The sequence below is a fragment of the Pipistrellus kuhlii genome, unplaced genomic scaffold (assembly GCF_014108245.1).
Source record: "Pipistrellus kuhlii isolate mPipKuh1 unplaced genomic scaffold, mPipKuh1.p scaffold_m20_p_11, whole genome shotgun sequence".
Classification (NCBI taxonomy): Eukaryota; Metazoa; Chordata; class Mammalia; order Chiroptera; family Vespertilionidae; genus Pipistrellus; species Pipistrellus kuhlii.
Window position 1 is genome coordinate 25,609,488 of NW_023425416.1, and position 22,994 is coordinate 25,632,481.

The 22,994-nt window shown below is 46.5% G+C and overlaps 2 protein-coding genes across 21 annotated transcripts in view; one reads left to right on the forward strand and one right to left on the reverse strand.

The window, feature by feature from the left end:
- The window catches only part of CEP70 (centrosomal protein 70), a 57,480-nt gene extending 46,631 nt beyond the window's left edge, over positions 1-10,849 (forward strand). The window contains exon 19 of the mRNA XM_045579251.1: positions 10,824-10,849. Coding sequence (XP_045435207.1) covers positions 10,824-10,834 — 11 coding nt within the window. The 3' untranslated portion in view covers positions 10,835-10,849. The remainder of the gene's footprint in view (positions 1-10,823) is intronic.
- Positions 1-22,994, reverse strand: part of ESYT3 (extended synaptotagmin 3) — an 85,161-nt gene that overhangs the window by 37,794 nt on the left and 24,373 nt on the right. For 5 of the 20 annotated variants that reach the window (XR_006741126.1, XR_006741128.1, XR_006741129.1 and 2 more), the window contains exons 8-22: positions 21,692-21,812; positions 18,995-19,165; positions 18,260-18,342; positions 16,811-16,859; positions 16,294-16,383; positions 15,872-15,934; positions 15,715-15,777; positions 15,130-15,198; positions 14,523-14,609; positions 13,704-13,853; positions 11,311-11,804; positions 10,562-10,660; positions 9,932-10,063; positions 7,629-7,734; positions 6,869-6,918 (exon numbers count right to left, since the gene is read on the reverse strand). Coding sequence is in view for 10 of the 20 variants with exons in the window: in XM_036431307.2 (XP_036287200.1) it covers positions 6,869-6,918; positions 7,629-7,734; positions 9,932-10,063; positions 10,562-10,660; positions 11,311-11,804; positions 13,704-13,853; positions 14,523-14,609; positions 15,130-15,198; positions 15,715-15,777; positions 15,872-15,934; positions 16,294-16,383; positions 16,811-16,859; positions 18,260-18,342; positions 18,995-19,165; positions 21,692-21,812 (1,827 nt within the window). In the remaining 10 variants the exon portion in view is untranslated. Of the gene's footprint in view, positions 1-6,429; positions 6,510-6,868; positions 7,580-7,609; positions 7,735-9,887; positions 10,064-10,561; positions 10,661-11,310; positions 11,805-13,703; positions 13,854-14,522; positions 14,610-15,129; positions 15,199-15,714; positions 15,778-15,871; positions 15,935-16,293; positions 16,384-16,810; positions 16,860-18,259; positions 18,343-18,994; positions 19,166-21,691; positions 21,813-22,994 lie in introns of those variants that run through there. The other 15 variants (XM_045579248.1, XM_036431312.2, XM_036431305.2 and 12 more) reach the window with 12 other exon arrangements.

Here is a 22,994-nt window from a genome sequence, read left to right on the forward strand (position 1 = left end):
TAGTAGACTTAGGAAGACTACTTAGTTATTCTTGTTTGTTGTTGTGTAGAATTTTATAAAGAATTTCCAGGAAGCAGCAGGCTAGAGTGGAGAGAGGAATGTCAGTAGATATGCATACAGATCCTTGGTGTTGTGACTTTAGGGATTAGACATAGTTCTTTCTAGATTTAAAATTGTTTTATTAGTCTGCAATTATATTTTCAAACAATAGCCCATAATTTGTGAGCCTGTATCAGAGGGTTAGATAGAAAAAAATATTTGGGATCTGGCCAGTGTAGCTCAGTTGGTTGGAGTGTTGTCCTGTACACCAAAAAATGGTGGGTTTGATTCTGGTTGAGGTTCTATCCCCAGTTGGAGTGTGTACAAGTGACAACTGATCGATTCTTCTCTCAAGTCAATAAAAACTTAAAAAAATACACGCACACACACACACACACGTATATGTGTATGTATATGTGTGTTTGTGTATGTATTTGGATATTTAATAATGTAAATATATTGAGTTGATTAGATTATTCCAAGAAATTGCTATGAGACAGTTTGGAGATTAATTTCTTCCTTTCAAATATTGTTTAAAGTTTAATTTTTAAAATTTAAAAAGAAATTTAAAAAGGAAGTTTAAAAAGCTTAATCTAAATTTTGTCAATTTAATCTAAATTTTAAGAGCCTATGGCTAACTCTTAGTTTAAAACAAAGGTTTTTTAGACTCTTCCTCAAAGGCCTAGGAGTCTTTTGGAGGGGGACAGGGCCACTAGTCCTCTTTATTAGATAATTAATTAAAGTATAAGTAAAGTTCTGCAAATATTATTTAGCTCTTGATTTTCTTTAAAAAAAATATATTTTATTGATTTTTTTACAGAGAGGAAGAGAGAGGGATAGAGAGTTAGAAACATCGATGAGAGAGAATCATCGATCAGCTGTCTCTTGCGCAACCAAGGTACATGCCCTTGACTGGAATCAAACCTGGGACCTTTCAGTCTGCAGGCCGACGCTCTATCCATTGAGCCAAACTGGTTTCGGTTAGCTCTTGATTTTCTTACCATTTTATTGATGTGTAATTGACATAAATTATACATATTTAAAGTATATGGTTTGATAAATTCTTATACATCTGTGAAACCATCACCACATTCAAAATAATATACACATCACTCCAAAAGGTATTTCTTTGCCCTGGCAACAAATATCTGCTTTTAGTCATTATAGTTTGCTTTTGATAGGATTTTATATAAGTGGCGTCATACAATGAGTTCTCTTGCTTGTCTTCTCACTTGGCATAATTATTTTGAGGTTTTTGCATGTTGCATTTATTAACAGTTTGTTCCTTTTTATTGCTGTGCAGTATTCCATTGTATGAATATACCATAAATTGTCCATTCCTTTGTTGTTGGAAAGTTGGGTTATTTCCAGTTTTTCGCTATTTCTACAAATAAAACTTGTATGAACATTCATGTTCAGGTCTTTGTGTGGACACATACCTGATATTCAGTGACTTGAAAACTATGGTTTTCATGTATTTTGTCTTTTTGTTGATTTTGGTTGGTATAGGCAGTATTTTGTCTTTTTGTTGATTTTGGTTGGTATAGGCAGAAGGGTAAATTTGGTTTCTGTCAGACCATCCTGGTTTAAAAGTGGAAGTTTAGAAGAAAATAATGCAGGGTTGTCTCTTTACTTTTTCTAATTTTATTACATTGTAGTCAGTTTGGATACTAAGTCTTTGGAATTTGTTGACTATGTGATAAATTATATACCTGTTCTATATGTGCTTTAAAAAAAGTCTAATTTCATACATACATATAGCTACTATGTTGTTTAAATCTACTTTTTGTCTGCTTGATTTGTTTATGGGCGATACTGAAATTTCTGGATTTTTCAAATTTGTTTTATATACTTTGAATCCATTTTATAAGTAGTTATAAATTCAGAGTTGATAATATCCTCTTATCCTCTATTTATTGCTACTCTTGCATTTTGCCTTGAATACAATATTGTCCATTCTTTTAATTGTTGCTGGATATTTTTTTTTCATGTATTTCACTAATCTTTTATTTATTGTAAAAAATACGCTAAAAAATGTTAAAAGCCATAAATGTCAAATATAACAAATGCTTATAAAGTGAACACTCTGCAACAACCAAGAAGTAGAACATCACAAGCACTCCAAAAGGCCTTCCCCCCCATTAGAGGTAAGGAAGTGTTTATTTTGTAAACAGGTTTTTCATTTTTGTGTGTATGGCCAAACCAAGATAGTTGAATTTTGCCTGTTTTTGAACTTTATAAAAATGGAATCATATGTGTATTTTTAACATTTCTTATTTTGGTCAGTACTGTGTTTTTACTCTACATCCATGCTGCTGTGTGTAAGTCTAGGCTATTTGTTTTCACTGCTGTCTAGAATTCCTCTATGAATATGTTACAATCCATTTGTTCCACTGGAGATTGATACTTAAGTTGTTTCTAGTTCTTAGCTTCTAGGAACTGCTGCTATGAAAATTTTTGTAAATGGAACTTTGTACACTTGTGTGCAAGTTTTCTAGAACAATATCCAAAAAGTAAAACTGCTGGATCTTATGGGAAAACACTTCTATATGTAGCCACAGAGGCTGTGTAATGTACAAATGGAGGTAGTACCATTTCTATAGGTAACAGTGTAAATGGGGCCTTTGGGATTATACAGTGTGACTACTTTTAATAGGGAATGTATATCTGCAGTTTTAGAAGAAAATGTCAAACTATTGTCTAAAGTTGTTGCACCATTTTATCCGCGTTGGTGGTATAATGGTGAGCATAGCTGCCTTCAAAGTTGTTGCACCATTTTATCCTCCCATCATCTGTATAGGAGTTCCTACTTTTCCATATCCTGACCAATACCAGGTAAATCAATTTTTAAACTTTTTTCTAGATTAGTGTCTAGAGCTATTATTTTTATTTTTATTTTTATTTCCATTATTACTAATGAAGGTAAGCATCTTTTTATTTGATTAATGGCCACTTATATTTCTTAAGGTGCATTTATGTGTCTTTATTTTTCTGTGGGACTTTCTATTGGTTTGTAGGTTATATATTCTGGACATGAGCGATTTGATAGTTACATGTCTTGCAAATGTCTTCTTTCCATTTTCCTGTACTTGCTTTGTATGAACTGAAGAATCTAATTTTGATATAGTGCTCTTCGTATCTTATGAAATCTTTCCGTAGTCACAAGTTGTAATGTTATTTTCCTATATATTATCTGATAGCTATATAGAGTTGCCTTTCACATTTAGTCTAATATACCTGGAGTTGTTTGACTTGTGTATTTTTTAAATATCAAGACTTACTGAGGGTTATCAACATATCTTACAGATTTCTTCAGTCTCTACTGTTTCCCACATACCACTTCTGACTTCTTGCTGAAATACGTCTGGCCATTTTTGTATAATCTGCTCATGTGCTTCATATTTTTTAAATTCTACTTTTTATAAATTATCCAGTGAGTTTAGTGGGGATTATCTGCTGTAGTCCACACGTGCCCTGGATGGTAATGGCAACCCTAAGGGCCAGTTTTGTGATTGCCTCCTACAGGGCTTCACATGGTTCCAGGTTTTCACCTAAGTTTCAAGTTTGCGGGGTTCCCATACCAAGTCAGTTTTGTTAACTTTAGACCCTGTGAACCCATAAAGGAGATTAACTTTATTGTTTTTGCCCATTGCTGACAACCAATTCCTTATCTTTATTGATAAGGACTGTTCTTGACACTAAATTTTTCAGGCTCTTTGTCCCTCATATAGTAAGTAGCTTTGTCTCCTGGCTGGTGTATTCTAAAATTCTGGTTCCCTTCAACACTTTAACACCCCTTCAGCTCCTGTACATTGCTTTAGATTGCCTCTTTAACCTTACCTGTTACTTTCTAATTAACCGTGTTCAAAATAAATGTTCATGCTTTAACTAGGTTTTCTATGTTTGGAAGAGGAAAGATAGGTTTTCACTCGTCTGTTTTGCCATTTTGGTCAGTTGTTTTAGGGTTGCCAGGTTTCAGGATCTGATATATGATAACATTCCCTTTTACTTCTTTGGTCCTTTACCATTTCCAAGACCTTTGTTTACTTAGTGAACATGACAATGCCATTGTGAGGTAGCTAGGACAGGCATCAGTTGCCCCATTTTATTATAAGAATTTGTCATTCAAGATAGAAATCACAGCAGAAACAAATTTATTACACATCTACATGTATTGTACTTAGCATAATCTTGGATGACGGAGGTGAAATCATCAATTCAAATAGCTTATATAGTCAAACCTCATTTCTCCAATGGCTCCCATCTCCAGCAATTTTGTTCTTGACCAAGTTGCTCACAGAAAAAATGTCTAGGTTATGGAACCAAGCTTCGGTTTTCAACCTGACAACCCTCTCATGCTGAGATATCAGCATGAAAGGCTCAGGCAACAAAGAGATAATGCTTTTGTTGCTGGGGAAGTCATTAATTAGCACAATTTTAAAACATAAAGAGGTCAAGAGTGCTAATGTTGCTAACTGTGAAAGAAACAATGATCACAGGCAATTGAAGAGGTAGAAAAACATGGATTTGGATAAACAAAAAGCAGTCAGGGACAGCCATTTTGGAAGGCAGCTATGCTCACCACTATACCACCAATGCAGGGACAGCCATTTTGGACGCAGTGATAAATTAAAGATGCTGCATGCTGATCTGAAAGTGATTCGTTTAAGGCTAGTAGGGATAGTTTGATAAACTTAAGTGCTTATTTATAGATGAAAAAGTACATTAGACGTGTACTGTATATAAGAAAGATTAAAGCAGTGAATCATTTGGCAGTCTGGATAGATGAATTGAATTTACATTATTTCTAATGGAAAAAATGATTACTTCTTTAACAGCCTTCCAGAATGAATTAAGTTCAAGAACCAAGGTTCCACTGTAGTTCAATTGGAGAGTAAACGGAAACAAAAAAATACCAAACACAGTACAATCAGTTGCTTAGCATGTAGATACCTATTAAACTTTTTTAAATTAAATGTTACAAGACAGGGAATTGTTAAAATGAAAAATGCACAGTATTTCTATACTATAGGTGGTGGGGAGAGGCCTAGTGGAGGAGGTGGATTTGAGATAGGCCTCATAAGAGTTGAGTAGGATTTTAATAAGCAGGATGTAATATTTGGACTATTCTATAACAGTGGTCGGCAAACTCATTAGTCAACAGAGCCAAATAACAGTACAACGATTAAAATTTCTTTTGAGAGCCAAATTTTTTAAACTTCTTCTAATGCCACTTCTTCAATAGACTCGCCCAGGCCCTGGTATTTTGTGGAAGAGCCACACTCAAGGGGCCAAAGAGCTGCATGTGGCTCATGAGCCACAGTTTGCCGACCCTAGTTCTAGAAGAGCAAATAAGTAGCAAAAAAATCCTGGAGACTAGATTATGTTAGATTTAAAAGGCAAATTAAAGAGTTGGCTTTAATCTTACATAAAATAAAAAATATATAATTTATAAGTGAGAGTAACAGAGTAAACTTTAAGATGTTACTGTTCTTCAGAAAAGCTGCAGCTAATGCAGTGGTTGGGAGAGAAAACTGATGGCAACAGGGCATTGCCTAATGGATAAGAGACAAGGACATGACAGTTCTAGGAACAGCTGAGAACAAGAATATTTGTTTTTATAGTTTGAAATGCAAAGGAGGCACTTGTTTAAATATACAATTTACATGGTTTGCTTTTTACGTGTTATTTATTAGGGGAACCAGCTGTCTTTTAGAAAGGTGGAGCTGAATTCCACATGAGAGGACACAGAAAGCCTCTCTGGCACTGACTGCAGCAGAGTCCAGCTCTGCTAGGGGAGTGCAGACGTAGACCGGGAACTTGGCTTGTATTTCCTATGGAAACATGCTGGAGTATGGTGACAGGCCATCCACACTGGGGTATTTAAAGCAATGTGTTTGAGTATATTATTGTATCGTTTTTCCCATCAGAAAAAAAAAATACATTTTAGTTCCAATTCAGATAGGCAGAGGAGTGCCTGAGGTGGCAGCCAGAAGGGCGTAGGTAGTGTTAGCTCTGAGCAATTTGGAGGTGGGTCACCTTCTAGTCCCCTAAAAGAAGCCTCCTCCCTTGGTCAGCCATTGCTCCAGGAACAGACCTCCCAGCCCCAATGTCTGAGATGGAGCATTTTTGACACATGCATTCAGGCAAGGCCTGAATTCAGATGGTCTACAATTAGCTATCAAAAGTGAAAAATCACCACTGAGGTAATAATTAGCCTTGAATACCCCATTTCTTTCGAGATTTGAACAATTAAATCCAACCAAGAGAGAGTAGTTCTTATTTTCACTTACGTTTATCTCTTCCTAATATTATCCATTCAGTTAAATTCACACAAGAATGTATGTATATATATTTTCAAATGGCTGTTCTGAATTAAATTACAAAATATACATATATACACATTTTAATATAAAGATGATTATGTTGCTCATCAACTCCTGGGCTGTCCATCTGGAGTGAGCTCATACCTGTAAGACAATTGGGTTTGGATTTATGTTAGTATTGAGAGTGTTTTGTGATAGCATCAGGACAGTCTAGCCTGTATGGGACCAGCAGAACCCATCATATATAATAAAGAGTTAATATGCTAATTAGACCAAACAGCAGAATGACCGTCCGTCATGCATCAGGCCTCTAGTCTCTTTATAAGTCAGGATTAAGGCTAGAGCTGACAGATCCTCTAGGTAAGTGAGATGTGCAGACAGTAGAGGTGACTGATAATCAGCCTTCCTCGACCAAAGGAGCTGAAATGTTCTAAGGAAAAACTGTGGAGAGAGAGATGGGCAAATAAGACGGTTAATGTGATAAAGTGAAAGGTCTCACTTACCATTGTGAGAAGCCCATAATCAGATCTTCTTTTGACAAATCAATCAGTACCTAAACAATCACAAATAAATCAGTTCACTTCCAAAAATGTTGCATTAAATGGAAACATACGAGATAAATGGAATTGACTGTAAAAAGGTCTTTTTGGCTTGCAACATGGAACCTCTCCAGGACAGTGACCTCAGTGTCCTGGGGCGATGTGAATTGCTGTATACCCCAGGAATGTCTATATGAATGTTACAGAAAGAACAGCTTGCCTCTGGTCATAATTTAAAGCAAGACACCATAGTTGCCTCAACTATATCACTTCATAGAAGTGGGCTTTAAAAAGATGAGCATAAAATGTTTATTAGAATACAACTATGAACAAAATATAATTCTTTGTCTCTCTTCCTGAAGATTCTCTTTCCTCTATTTCTACTTTAAGCAAAATCCTATCATTACAAAAATATTGATGTAATAAGATCCAAGCTTCACAACAATGCTATAAATATAGAAATATATACAGAAACAATACCTAACACCCTAGTAGATGTTCATATACTTGTGTAGTAATGAATTGGGATATTCTTGAGTTTTTACAGTATGGTTTATCATACTAATTTATTCATCTACATAATTTAAAGAATATTTTACGTTTCTTGAATTCAGTTCTGGTAACAGTTGAATGATCCAATCAGAATTTCTACAAGGCTGCCATTCCTCCAAGGAGCTAGCTGGAGTACTAGGAGGGACAGAGTACCAAGAGTTCTCATACTTACTTTTCCCAGCTCCTTCCTTCTGTGTGAGCCAAGTGGCCTACTGTTTTTCACTGCGACGTCTAGTGACCTCTTCTGTACTTCTTCCAAGGGAACAAAAAATTCAAATCTTTAAGAAGCAAAAAGTCAGGAAATCAGAGTTACATATTTTCATAGAAAATTGAAAATGTGCCATCTATTTTCCTACTTTTAAAACAGAAGATATAGACTATTGAGAATAGCTTTTAGAACAGTATTGGCTCATGGCAGATACGCAGTGCATCACTCTCTACATAATCATTGTCCTGGAAGTGTCAAGAGCCTGTTTGCCTCTTAAGTTATCGGACTACTGAGCTTTGTGTTCTTGGTGCTGTTGTTGACTATTAGTTGATCATATATGTATGGGTTTATTTCTGCATTTTCTATTGTTCAATTGATCTATGTGTCTGTTTTTATGCCAATACCTTTCTGTTTGATTACTGTAGCTTTGTAATATCATTGAAATTGAGCAATGATGCCTCTGGCTTTGTTCTTAAGGTTGCTTTGGGTCTTTTATAGTTTCATGCAAATTTTAGGATTGTTTGTTCTATTTCTATGAAATATACCTGGGATTTTTAATAGGGATTGTGTTAAATCTGTAGATTGTTGTGGGTAGTATTAATTTCTTCAATTCATGAGCACAAACTATCCATTTATTTATGTTCCCTTCAATTTCTTTAATTAATGTCTTGTAGTTTTTAAGATACAGGTCTTTCACTTTCTTGATTAAATTTATTCCTAGGTATTTTATTCTTTATATAGTAAAGTTATAGAATACAAAATCAATACACAAAATCTGTTGTATTCTTATATAATAACAGTGACATATCAGAAGGGGAAATGAAGAAAATAACTCCATTTACAATTGCCACAAAAATAATAAATACCTAGGAATAAACCTAACAAAAGAGGTAAAGGACCTTTACACTGAAAACTGCAATAAATTGAAGGCATAACATAATGGAAAGTATCTTTATTAAATGAACATATTACCTAATGCAATATATAGATTTAATGCAACCCCAATGGTATTTCTCACATAAAAATTGAATGGAATAACAAAAGACCCTGAAATAGCCAATGCATTACTGAATGTAGCACACTCCGATTTCAAATTATACTACAAAGCTATAGTAATCAACAGTATGGTAATGACAAAAAACAGACACAGACCAATGGAACAGAATTGAGAGCCCAGAGATAAACCCACACACATGAGCAACTAATTTTTTTACAAAGGAGCCTTAAACACACAATGGAGAAAGAAAATTATTTTCAATAAATGGTGCTAAGAAAACTGGAAAGCCACATGCAAAAGAATGAAACTAGACTGCTGACAGCATATACTCAAAATGGATTAAAGACCTGAAACAATAAGATACATAGAAAACAAAGACACTAAATTTATGGACCTTGGTCTCACAGGGTCTTTGGGAACTTGATCCCAAAGACAAGGGAAGTAGAAGCAAAAATGGGTAGTTATTCCAAGATAAGAGGAAACCAAAACTATCAGGTATACTGTATCTTCCTTGGCTGGCTAGAAATGTCTTCTCAGGATTTTGAAGAAGGAAGCAATGGTGACATTTTTATTTCTGCACCTTGAGGCCAACTTGAAATCAAGAATGGATAAGACTGCCACAAAGCCCTCGAAAACAAGCAGGTCCTCCAAGTACGTGGGTGGACCAAGTATTGAGTTATCTGTTTCACCTGTCACCTATGCTTTGCTGTATGAGGGAACAGAGGCCAAATAACTTGCCTTAGAGAAAATGTTATGCTTATTTTTAACTAACTTTTTGCTCTAAAACAGATTCAAAGAAAACATATTTAACCAGATTAAAATCCTTTTCCTGCCAAAGAGGCTTCATTTAAAGGTATGGAACATTACATAATCAGGAACACTTCAGTTCCTGTGACCAAGAATAGTCGTCGGCTGTTTTGCTAAACTGCCCTGGCAGTCCTTTTCTTCCACTAAAGCAGTGTTTCCCAAAGTGTGGTACGCATACCCCCAGGGGTACGGGAAGAGTTTGGTGGGGATATGCACTGCACTGTGCTTAGCTGCGCCTAATTCTACGTTCTCATGAGTATGAGGGGCACTCAGAGTTATGAAAATTATAGAAGGGTACACATGTGTCAAAAGTTTGGGATACACTGCTATAGAGAAGCTTCATGAAGTCATACACCATGTTGTCCTGTTCAATCCAGCCCTTCAGACTGCCAGGCACACAGCAGCTGCTCAGCAAGTACCTGAATGGGTGAGGCACTCTAGGCAGGCCGACTGGACCACTTACGTCTCATCGAACAGGGGTTCCACGGTCTTCCGCTTCACTGAGGTCTTCTTACGACTTGCCCACCTCCTTTCTGGCAACAAGTAGACACGGACATAAGGATCAACGCCACTGCTGGTACAGCGTGTCAGGTTTCTGATTTGGTTTCAAAGACATTAAAGAAAAAAGGTCCTGGTTTTCAAACATTGAAAACACTCATTTGGAGAAAGCTGTACTAGCTATTCAGCTTTAGGCAGCCTTGAGGATAAAAATGCCCAGGAGTCTAAATGACCAACAAAGCAAAAGCCTGTAGAATTTGGAGGACAGAACATCAGATGCATGGCTTTGACAACGTAAGTTTTTGTCTAGTTTGGAGTACAGCTAAGTACTTTCCATCTAAAGGAAGGTGGGAAAATGCACTGACTCCACTACCCCGGGCAGTTTGGCAGCGCGTGCTTCTGAGCAAAGCCCTTGGCTTGAGCTCGTCAACACCTCTGAGGACCTTGTCACTCACAGCAGGACAGCTTTCAAACCTCACTCGTTCCCACTGTACTGTCTGTCTTGGGGCTGCCATCTCTGCACTGCTCCAAGTGCTCCCACTCCTTTTGGCCACCTGACGCTCCCAAAGGACCGTTCCTGGCCCGGCCTCCTTACCTGCAGCCGTTGATGAGCACGCTGAGGCAGCGCCGCAGACACACGTAGCGCACGGTGAGCTGGATCTCGCCCAGCCTCCGCGGCCTGAAATCCCTGCCCCTGTAAAAAAAGGGCTCGACACTGCTTTTGCCTTTACAGGTGTTGGCCTCTCTCCCCAAGACAGAGCATGTCCTGCTTTCGGAATACGGGTTAATTTAAAAATTCTCCAGTTGGAAGTCAGTTCCATCCCTCATTCATGTATAATTATCCCACTTTACCATAGGAAGAGCATGAGCCCTGCAGTGGGACCTGCCTTACAGCGAGATTGCTTGTGGGATCCTGGGTGAGTTATTTCCCTTTTAGGATAGTAAGTTCTATTTCATAGGGTTATTGTGAAAATCGAATTAAATAATGCACTATCCGATACCACAATAAACACTTTAAGTGGCAGTCATTGATTACATAATTCCATGTTATCTCTGCATAACTCTTCAGAACTCAGGAAAGGTTTCTGATGTTACAACCAAAGTCCAGGGTCTATTTACTGTTCTGTATGTAGACTATTGGGTGCACATGTGCTTCACTTGCTCCCTCTCCCCCCACTTCCTCCACATCCTGGGTTCTTTCTACCACACTATGCTGCCTCTTGTGAAGCCATTCTGTGAAAAACCAGAACTGGAACAGAAAAGCAAGTTCATATCTACTTTTCCATCCAGGGAGTTATTTTCATGCAGGTGATCTTAGAAAAGATTAAGCAAAGAAATGCATACTCAATGTTGAGGCTGATATCTGTCAGGTCAAAGCAGGAGGTGGCCAGGGAGTTGAGTGAGGACATGCTGGGAGCCAGCCCCGCGGGCAGCCATTCGAACGGGAAGGCAGGGCACTTCATGGGTCTGGGTGACTTGATGGGCCCTGGAGAGTGGGGGCCGGGGACAGTCAGGAAGATGGAGGCCGAACTCTTCTTCTCCCCCACGGGCTCACAGAAACCTTTGGCACTGTCCTTGCCTTTCGGCTCTGGGTCCGGCGCTTGGGGTGTGGGCTCGGTGGCAGCAGTGGTGGCGCTGGTGGCTGTTGTGCTCTTGGAGGCTTCCTTGGTACCAGAAGCAGGGTCTGGGGGGCATGGCAAGTCTGCAGGCCCCTCTCCCTGGGGTGGGTCTTTGGGGCCTTCATTGGTGGCCACCTTCTTAACAAACAGAGGGCCTTTCTTTAGGGCGTCAGGTCCCGTGTATGGGCTTCCCATCTCCCGTTCTTCCACACGTAGGAACTGCAAGCAAACGAAAGGGTTGTTTATGGGCTGGGCCCACCACTTCCATTTCACTCTCCCCTTAACCTCTGGGAAATGGTTCCTTCTTTTTTTTCTGGGAGGAAAAGTTTTTTTCAAAACTCCCAGTTCCTTCCTGACCGCCCAATCCAATGAAATTTTCTCTCCAGACTATGTTTTCCTTAACCTCCTTCGGCCTCTGTCTTTCTTCTCCTGCCTCACAGTGGGTCTTCATGAAGATGCAGTCCCGTCCCTCCTTGCTGTACTCACACTGGCTGCAGGACAGTTGCACTCTCAGCATGCAGTTTCCCTCTGTGCAGAGGCTTCCCTCACCCTAACCTTCACACACATCACCAGCTACCTTCTGGACATGGCCGTTTTCCAACTGTCACCTATTCACCATTACTTTCCCCAAAATGTGTTCTATCCAGACTTACCTCTGTAGTCCTAGCACCAAATTTTCAAACTTCAGCCATTGCATTTCCTCTTTTCCCTTCATTTATTACTTATCAAAACCCTTCCTAAGGGTTTCCATTTCCAGCAATATGGTGGTTAAAATACTCTGAAAAACATCTTGCTAAGAATGGTTCAATAAAATATCCTTTTAAATAGCCAAAATCACAATAAAATCCCTAGAGCTAAAAAAAGAAAAAAAAAAAAAAAAGTGAGGGGGTGGGGGAAAAAACTAAAAAATAAAGGTTAAGCTTTCTGAGGGTCATTTATCAACCTTGGAATCCACGGGGTTAGGAAAAGAGGCCTTGGCCAATGTGGGATGGGGAGTGAACCTATGAAGGTGGGAACTCTTTAGTGAAAAAGTAGCCTAGGGCCATGGTCGGCAAACTGTGGCTCACGAGCCACATGCGGCTCTTCGGCCCCGTGAGTGTGGCTCTTCCGCAAAATACCACGGCCTGGGCGAGTCTATTTTGAAGAAGTGGCGTTAGAAGAAGTTTAAGTTTAAAAAATTTGGCTCTCAAAAGAAATTTCAATCGTTATACTGTTGATATTTGGCTCTGTTGACTAATGAGTTTGCCGACCACTGGCCTAGGATAAACTAATGATAGGACATGTGTCCGTCTCAGCTGGGGGGAAATTAAATATTTTCTAACAATAGGGCATCTGTCTCACTATCTATGATGTCTTGAAACCCAGAGTTAAAAATGAACATAGGCCCTGGCTGGGTAGCTTAGTTGGTTGGAGCATTGTTCCAATATGCCAAGGCTGCAGGTTCAATCCCCAGTCAGGGCACATACAAGAGTCAGCCAATGAATGTATAAATAAGTGAACAAAAATTGATGTTTCTCTTTCCCTCTTTCTCTAAAAACCCACACATACGTTAACATAAAAAAGAGCCCGTCTTTGTAGTGCCCCTGAGGTTCTTGGAAGTGAACACCCTCAGCCCAGCTCACAAGGGAACACTGACCAGGTTTCAACCCAAGTTGCCAAACACAGAAATGAGTCGTCATGAAAAAGCATCAACAGACATGCCTTATAACTATTTTTAAATGACTAAAGATGAAATAAACATGAAAAGATAATAAAGTTAGAGGTGAAAAATAGCCTTTGAAGACCATGGACAGGTTAAAGATCAGATTAGGCATAGCCAAAGAAGGGTTTAGTGGACTGGAAGATAGAGCTGAAGAAATTAGAATATAGCACTGAGATAAAAAGATAGAAAATATGAAGATGAGAAGATTCAGCATGGAAGGGGTTCTGGAAGGATTAAAAGAATGGGAGAGGCAATACTTGAAGAGGTAATGGCCGATAATATTCCAAGACTATGGAAAAGAGGAATCCATCTCCTAGCTTCTTCCCAACATAGAGCAAGTACTTAGTGTTGGGGCCATCTACCTTGCACAGGGCTCCGTCCCGTCCTCGTGGAGGGGAGGAAAGGGAGAGATTTACCCGAAGCACCAGCCTCATGGAGATGAGGCTGTCCAGGCCCGAGTGGTCCAGCTGGAAGCGCTGCTCGAGGGTCAGGTCCGCATAGGGGAGAATCTGGCACAGGGGCAACTCCAGCACTCCCAGCGCGTACTCCTGGTCGTCATCCAGTACCTGCGCAACAGGCCAGTCACAAAGCAGGAGAATCACCACCCTCTGGGCCCAGCCAACTCTGAATTCACTTCTGTAAGCATGGACTGTGCTGCTATGGGCCTCTGGTCCTGTTCTGAAAACCAGGAATGGGAGCAGGCCTGCTCCCTGCCTCATCAGGAAGTGAGGGACTCAGGGTAGAGGCAGCCATGGGCTATATAAGGCAAGTGTGTCAGAGACAGCGGGCCTGGGGCTTTCAGGGCTGGTGAGCTGTGCTGCTCCATGAGGGGACGCCAGGCTGAGGCCCTGGGACCCCCAAGGTCTCAGACAAGTCGTCGTTTAAGCCTCCATTGACTCTTGCACAGATCTTTTGTGAAAATAAACACATGGTAATGTCCTGAGTAGATTTCACACAGGCCACTCTGGGTGCGGTAACAACCAAAGACGTTCACAGGGAGAGCCGAGGGACCTGAGGGGTGTGCCCGCCGCCTCTTACCCAGTGATCTTGGGCACAGCCTCCCTGAGATGTGGGGCCTGCCTCTCCCACACACAGGATCAGACCACACCGCTTGTGGGAAGCCTCAGGCGGGGCTGACTATGGCCGGGGAACCGGCTCGTGATGCACTTCGAGCTCCCACCCCCCTGGCTTAGACACCTCTTAGCTCTGACCCAACAGCCCAGCTGCCAGCAAACCTTGAGATGCAGCTGCTCCGATGCCACATTGCCCACAAAGAAGGAGAACACCTGGCTCCACACAGGGTCCTTGCTGCGGGGACAGGTCTGGGGACAAGAAGAGAGATCATTAAAGGGTCTGGTTGGGCAGAGCAGGACACCCTGTGCTCTCTCTCCGGCCCCCAGGGACCTCTGCCCATGATCAGACCCATACTCGCTTGTGGGGGCATTAGGGCAGGGTAGCCAGACTCATAAGCAAGGAGAGCTTTGCCAAGAAGTGTTACAGGGGCTGAGAGTCCTAGCATCATGCTCGTTCTGGAGGGCAGGTTTCTGCTGCTGGACTGGGAAGCGGGGTGGTACAAGGGATGTAGAGTCATGCCTAAACTTGAACCCCAGCTCTGCTGCTTTCTAGCATGTGCCCTTGGGTAAGTCAGTGATCTCTCACCCTCAGATTCTTGAACTATGTGAGGTTACTTTGAAGATTAAATAAAATGTAAAGAGTCTAGAATGTGTCCTGGCACCTGCTTGGTATTGAGTGTAAGCTAATTCCCTTGTCTTTTTCTTCTCCCCTGAGAAGGGTTGGGGCCCCCATTTGCGTGTCCCGTGGCTACACACCAAGCTGTCTTACCTTGCTCACGTACGTCTTCTTGCCTACAGATAGCTTGACATAGGAAGAAGGGTCTCTGCTCACCTTATTCTGTGAGGGGGCAAATCACAACAATGGGGGTGGCACCATCAGTGTCAGCTCAAGATGCCACACCCTCCCCCCACCTCCCAGCCCTCAGGAGCGTCAATGGGGCCTGTGGCCAGCCAGCTGCTTCCCTCTGGCAGGACCCTGGCGGCCGTCTGTGCAGGCACCTGGACAGGCTGACCCCGGGGGCCTAAGGGAACAGTGAGCTGGCTGGTACAGGCACACCGCGTGGATTCAAGTTCCAGCTCCTCCCTTAATGTGTGACCCACGCACTCAACCTTCTGGGTCTATTTGTATAATAAAATGGCAGTAAGATTGAACATGGTCATCCTATTTCACGGACACCATGAGTGGGGGATGAGTTGCCAAGCCCAGTGCTTGGCACCAGGGAATTTGACAAGGACAGCCCTTTGCCAAACCTAGGCTGTGTGCGCAGACTGTCCCGGAAAGCATGGGGCTGGGTTACTCTGGAGAAAAGGAGATCTGACTTGCCCTCAGGTTTTCAGCCGCACACACACTCACCTTGGCAAATCTGGAGAGCTTTTTGGCTCGATATTCACCATTCAGGTACTCAAAAGGGTTTCTCTGCAGCACAAGAAGACATTTCCGTTTCAAGTGAGCATTAGGAAGGAGCGGGCACAAGGCAGGCAGGGTGTGGGACACTGACCACACCACTCACCGGCAGGTTGCAGGCGCTGTCCAAGAAGACCACAAGGATGGCGGTGGAAAGGCCAGCGTGGTCCTGCAAGCAGACAGACCTCATTAGGTGTACCGTGGAGGGAAGCCAGGCCCTGCCCTCCAGCTGGCCAGGAGGTCCCTCACAACCTAGCTTTTCTCTTAGCGCTGAGACTCCAACTGCAGCATGATAGGTGCAAGTCAGACACAGAACTAGGCTGTGGTCTTTCCTGCAGTCTGGGCTGATAGGCACCAGCAGGTTTAAGGATCCCAGCTTCCCTGAAGGAGGCTGAGATGCTCAGAGGGGAGGAGGAGAGGGAGAGAAGACCGAGCCCGGGAGCTGGCCTGGAGACTAAGATCTGGGGGCTCAGCCTGCACGTGACCAGCCCCGCTTTCTGTTAGGGAGCCCCAACACCTTGCACTCACCTCAGTCAGAGCCTCAGGGTCAGCGATCAGCGAAAGCCACTCCAGCCGCAGGTGCAGCCGCCCGGTGGTGGTATCATTCAGGACAAACCACTGTGGGGAGGTGAGGCGGGAAAGGAGAGCTTGGGGCTGGGGCCAAGGAGGTGCTACCGGCCCTCTGCAGGCAGCTCCGGTCTGGGACCCTGCGGGCCCAGTAGAGGCTCCGGGAAAAGGGGAAGCAGCCCAGACTGGCTGAGGGACTGGGACATGTGGTTTAGGAGGAAGGGCTGCACTTTGGGATGGAAAAGCCCTCCTACCCAGGCCCAGCCCTGCAGTGACCATCCCCTGCTGGAGGTCCTTGGGCTGGGCATTCCAGGGACGCTCCTTCCAACCCAGGCCTTGGAGGGTCCCCTGGACCCATCTGTGTCTTGCCCCTGAAGACCAGTATGTGTGGCTCAGCATGGGAGGGGCCCATTTCAGAGGCCAGCTGGGCTGAGGCGACCTGCGAGAGCTGTCCGCGGGAGGGGCTGCCGCACTCTACCTCATCCACCACTCTGTTGGCCATGACATCCCCGAGGGAGATCTGCAGGCTGGAATACACAGGGAGGGGTCAGCTCAGCTCCGAGGAGGCAGGCAGCAGCGGTGTGGCGGGCCCCCTGGAATCTGGGCTCAAATACCTGAGCGCGCCCTCAGCACCCAGGATCTTACTCATGCCGGGGGGTCAACGGGAAGGCGCTCTCAGCTCGAGGAGGAAGGACTGTCTCAGCCATCCGGGCATGCTGCCCCAGAGGCAGGTGGCTTCCACCCCAGAGGGGAATAAGCAGATAATGCTGGGCACATCGGCTCTGAATTCTCAGTGATGGTATACTGGCATTTGAGTGGAATTGTCAGGTGCCCTCTAAACGCCATGGCTCCACTCCCCACGGTCACTGTAACAACCCCAAATGCCTCTCCATTTCCAGAACTGCCCAGTGCCTTCCACAGGATCATGCAGGCATGTGTGGGAAAAGGTAACACCCACATTCTCAGTGTGCCTCCCAGCTATCCCGACTCAAACCAGAGGGGAAATTAATTGCATGTAACTGTCGGAAGTGTGTTTGAGCTCCAAACCCACTTGAAATCAATTACAAAAACATAGGAACCATAAGCCACACTTCAAATCTGCAGTACACTATAAAAATTACTAAGGTGAGAAAAAAAGATGAGCAACACTTGCTTCTGAACTATTTCTTAGGCTGTCAGGTCCCACTTTGTTTTGTTCAGACTTTCTAAAATTCTGTGTTCATGGAAACAGGCTGAACAACACAGGAGTGTGCAGCTTCTTGTAAAATTTGTTTCCACCTCCCAATCCCAGCCCTCTGGGACCAGCAGTGTGAGCAGACTGCTATGTACATGAACATGTACACACATGTACACACATGGGTCCCCCTGGGAAGGTGACTCAAACTGCACGGTCACTCCCACCTGCCTCTCTGCCTACTGCAAAACGGACTTTCTCCAGGTCAACGCAGATCCTGCTCAGGGTTTAAAGCTGCAGAATATCCTCTCGTTTGGCGACGGCGAGTTTACCCAAATACTCGGCCAGGGTCCTCTGAGGCTGGACGCTGGTGTCAGGCTCTTGCTTTGCCACCTCTGTTCTCCATTAACACTTCCGGGTAATGTGTTTAGGGGACCCGGAAGTGGGCAGCGTGACAGGCAGCCCCAGCCAGGCCGTGTCCGTCTTCACGCGCCCTGGGTTTCTGTGTTCTGGCCCCGAGTGAGTGGCCAGGTTTCCCTGACATCCATGTCAGCTTTGCCCCTGCCCCCTACCGGAAATGGGGACTCTGGGTACATTAGTGAGAAAACGGGGCCTGTGGTACATGAACCGTGGGTCCTCTCTGTGTCCCTTGGGCCCAGAGTCCAGGGAGGAACACTCAGGAGACACGGTGGAGGAGGTGCGGGAGGCCCCGAGATAGAAGGCCCAGCGCCCCAGGCCCGCAGCCCTCCTCACCTGCCCAGGAAGTCGTCCCTGTCAGTATCCTCGTCATACAGGTCCACCTCCAGGTCCTGCCCAGGGACTTCGTACACTAAGAACTGGAAGGGAAGGGGTGACGTGACCCGCAGGCCATGGCAGCGGATGAAGCAGACTCATCCATGACCCCTGGGGAGCCAGGTTCCAGCGCCAAGCTGCCAGCGGGAGCCCGGGCAGGTGCCCAGGAAACCCTCCTGTGAGAGGCGCCCCCTGCAGGTGGGGAGAGGAGAGGCGAGTGCAGGCCCATGCGGGGTGGTGCCCAGGACACAGCAGCTGCTGGGTGTGCTTGGCAGGTTTGGCAGCTTCCAGGGCCCTTCCCAGGCGGCGGGCCTCCTTCTCGGAGCAGGGGTGTGGTTAAGCTTAAGGGAGAGCCTCAGCCTCTGGGGTCTGGCTCTGGCCGACAGGATTGGGCAGAGGTGCCCCGAGGTTTTCTCTCACTTAGATATGAAAGCCTCCAACGAAGCTGACTGGGGGAAAGGATATGGAAGCTCCTCTATAAGCTGTCCGTCCGGGGCCACGACAGCCCACCTCTGGGAACGCGGAGGGTTTGGGAAGAGGAATCACGCAGACCATTCTGCCCGTCCCCAAGGCCCACTCCTTTGGCCAGTGCCGCCCCACAGACATGAGGGCCAGGCCTCCCGCCTGCCCCCAGCGCGGCCCAGCGTGGAGCCCGCAGGACATCCAGGTGGCTGTGGTGGCCAAGGGGCCCCTCACCTCAAACACCTCGTTCCAGGTGGGACTCAGGCACTTGTAGACGGTCTTGCTGCGGAAGTGCTGCAGGCCAATGCTCACCTTGGCGTAGGGGTCTGACTTGCCTCGGATCCCCAGGAAGTGGTCCATCTGGGCCAGCTTCTCCGCCTCCAGCAGGTGGACTCGGATCACCCCCTGGAAAAGGCCCAGCGCAGGGCTCATCGCTGTGCCAGCCCCCAAGGCCCGCAAACCCGGGCCAGAGCCATCAGACACCACCCAGCCACCTCACCCTCTCCTCGGTCTTGGTGGGGAGACAGCAGCCAGAGACGGCGGCCTCCTGGCCAAGGCCACGCAGCGTGTGAGGGCAGGCCCAGAGCTCTGTCCACTGCGTCTCAGTGCCCCGCCCACACTCCTGCCTTCCCCACCTGCCCTGGGACTGGCTGATCCACGGCAGCCGCTGCCGCCCATGACGAAAACCACAGCAAACCGAGCCTCCTGAGGTTTCCCATCTGTAACCGGCATGCAGACTGACCTCCAGGGTCATTTCTTCCCTCTGCCCAGGTGTATACAGCCCGCGGGCATTGCTTGCTGCTGGCAGGGGGTCCCTGCCCTCCTAAAAGTCCCAGCACTGTCTCCCCAGCCCCCTCCCCAGGCTATGTCCTAAGAGCCAAGGACTGGGAAGAGTAGCCTTCCTGCCTGGAACTATTTCTTTTTAAATATTAGTAAGTACGTACGTTTTTCCCTTGGACCCAACCATCCCATTTTCTAGCCCTAAAGCCATACTATAAACACGTCCCAACAGCCTGTTTGTCCCAGAAAAACATAAGACACAACTGTGTGTCAGTGAGGAACCGATAAAATTCGTGCAGCACGTCTGCACGTGGAGCAACCAGGTGGCCCTCAGAATGAGGGCTCCATCCACACAGTCAGGGAGAGATCCCCAGGACACGGACTGACACAGCAAGGCGGGGAAGTGCTATGCGGCCGTCCACCGAGGAAAGGGGTTCTGAGGACAGGTAAGCAGGCATCAACACAGGGGCGTATCAGCCATCTTAGAAAACAGTGAAAAATAGTGTGTGGGGGGAGAGGAGGAGAGAAACCACTACTTCCAGGGAGAAGGTGTAGAGTAGGGGGAGGGACAAGGGCTAGAAGCCAGACTTCTTAAAATATAACTTGTTCTTTATATTGCACTTTGGAAGCATGCTCATCCTATATAATAAAAGGCTAATAAGTAAGTAGTCCGAATGGCAGAACAACCAAATAACTGGTCACTATGACGCACACTGATCACCAGGGGGCATATGTGGAACGTGGTGGGCATCGCCCGCAGCAGGATGGTGGAGCAACTGAGTGGGGGCGCCAGTCACTGTCATCGGGGCGAGCCTCTGGAGGTTACTGAAAATTCTTTGCTCCTGCGTGCTGCGGTCCTGATTGGTGCTCGCACTTGCTGTCGGTGCCAGCCCTGCTTGCACCCACTGCCGGCGCTGGAGCTGCCACTCGCACCCGCTGCCAGTGCCCGGCATTGGCCTGATTGCTCAGCCCCATCAGCAGGTGTGAGCAGCAGCTGCTGGCCCCAATCATATCCCAGGGCTTCTCCACATCCCCCTGCTGAGGGGCAATCAGGGCAGTAGCTGCCACTCACACCTGCTGATGGCGAGCGCAGCCTCACGGCCCACAGTTCCTTTCAAGGTGCACGGATTCGTACACTGGGTCCCTAGTCTATATATATAAAAGCCCAGCGACCAGAACGGCAGAACAACCAGAATGACCAGTGGCTATGATGCACACTGTTGCAGCCAACCAGCATGATCCAGGCCCTCACAACCCCAAGTGGCCCCCCCATGACCTCACCCATGCACAAATTCATGCACCGGGCATCTAGTGTTTTTATATGATTGTAAAGTTAAGGTAAAAATTAAACCCTAAAAATATAAATCAATATAAACATTCATGGGCAGCTGGTGTCCCAAACACACAGAGGAACTGTTCCCGGTGAGCCTAAGTCGCGGCCGCTTGACAGCATACCTGGCGTGGGACCCCAAGGAGTGTTTTAGCGTTTGTGACGCAGGTGGTGGCATCACATTGTTAGTCTGAGACTGCCTCACCGTAGTGGGATGGAGCCCACACTCCATATGGGAAGGCCGACAGGATGGACTGAATGTCCCTTGCGATCCAGTCCCTCAACCCTGCATGGCCTGCATAGGCTGATGGCCTTGCCTGGTGCTGATGGTGAAGTGGGCACTTTCTCCTTTCCCGAGGCCCCGACCCCCAGCCCTGAAGGCTCAGGGCCGCAGCCAGGGCCCCTTCTGTACGGAGCCGCATGGCTGCCCTCAGGGGCCTCCTTAGCTGGGCCCAGAATGGGAGTGGGAGAGCAGTGGGCTGAGCACCCAAGGAAGCCCCCCGCCTGGCTCTACCAAACATTCTCCTTCCCAGCAGCCCCCGAGGATGGAGTCAGGAGCCTCATGTCCCCGAAGGAGGATGGGAGCTCCTGAGTCTCCTGGGGCAGGGGCACAGGGTACCAGGATCCAGGAAGGAGTGCCACCTGGACTTTGCCCTTCCCTCCTGTATGGGTGACGTTGGACAAGTCAATCCCAAGACTCAGTCTTCTCCCTATAAACCGGAGGTGCCATGTCCCCCCCATGTGAGAATGCATTCCCCTCCAGCCATCTATCCCCAGCTCCAGGCCCTGGGCACTCAGCCCTGGCAGCTGCGGGCACTCACGCAGGGCAGAGGGTAGCGCAGGTTGGTCACATCCAAGCCCTTCTTCACGGGCACGGTCACGCGGTTGGGCAGCACCAGGTGGGCGGCGATGAGGTCCTCCAGCAGGCTGTCTGACATCTCACTGGGACGGTGGGCACGACCAGCTGTGAGAGGTGGCACTGCCTCCCCCCCGGCTGCCCATCCCTCCAGCCATCCCCGGAGCTGGCACAGGAGCAGAGCGCCAGGGTGGGCCCTGCCTACAGCCTCAGCGTGGTAGCTAAGAGTGCCAGCCTGAAGCTGTGTTAGACTCGCAGGAGCTGTGTGACCTTGGGGAACTTGCTAACCTCTCTGGACCTCAGTCTTCTCATCCCTAAACCCAGGATCATCATACCTGCCCCCCAGCGTTTGACGAGGATGACTTACATGTGGAAAGGGCTGAGAGCAGTGCCTGGTGCACAGTGAATGCTGGATGAGTGGTCACTACCTTAGCCATCTGGTTCCTCCCATCACATCCATATTCTCTTCATCTTCTGGCTGACTCCACCCCCCAGAGGGGGAGCAGGGACTGTCCCTAAAAGAAGGTTCCTCCCCGCAGGTGGGGGACAGCTGCCCACGCCTGGTGAGCCAGCGGTGCATGCCCGACTGGCCCAGCTGGCCCTCCCTGCTGGGGCTGTGTCCACAGAGGGCTGGGGCCCTTCTCCGCTGGGGGCCTGCAGCTCTGGGTGCAGCACCCTCCCTGCCAGCCCCAGGAGGAGGGATTTCCCAGACCATTTCCTCCTCACTGGTGCCCCACTGAGCGCCTCCCGCTCGCGGCCTGTGCCTGTGGCCATGGTGGGGCGGCCACACGGGCTTCTCACCACACATTGGTGAGCAGGATGAAAGCAGGACACTCATGTGTCCACACCCACCTTGCCACCACCATGGGCGAGTGGTCTCTACCTTAGCCCTCGGGTCCCTCACATCACATCCTCATTCTCTGTGTGAGAATAAACAAGTCACCTTTTCTGCCCAAAAGCATTTTAGACAGCTGCCTTTTGGGACTGTGTGACCTGGCAGCCGCCATGTTGGCCACATGGCTTGCAGCTCCCTGGGGGCTGCCATCTTGAAACAGCAAAGGCCAACCCCTTCTCTTTGAATTAGCCAATCGCGAAAGACTGTGCGCCTGAGCTCCAATCAAGAGCAAGGGACAGGTCACATGTGTCAGGGATTATGAAGCCCAGCAGACCACCTGCTCAGTGTGCATGTGTGAGCACCCTTCTGCGTAGAAGTGAAGATGTTTGCCTTGCTGCCTGGCTCCCAAGCATGTTTTGTGTTCTACCAGGAC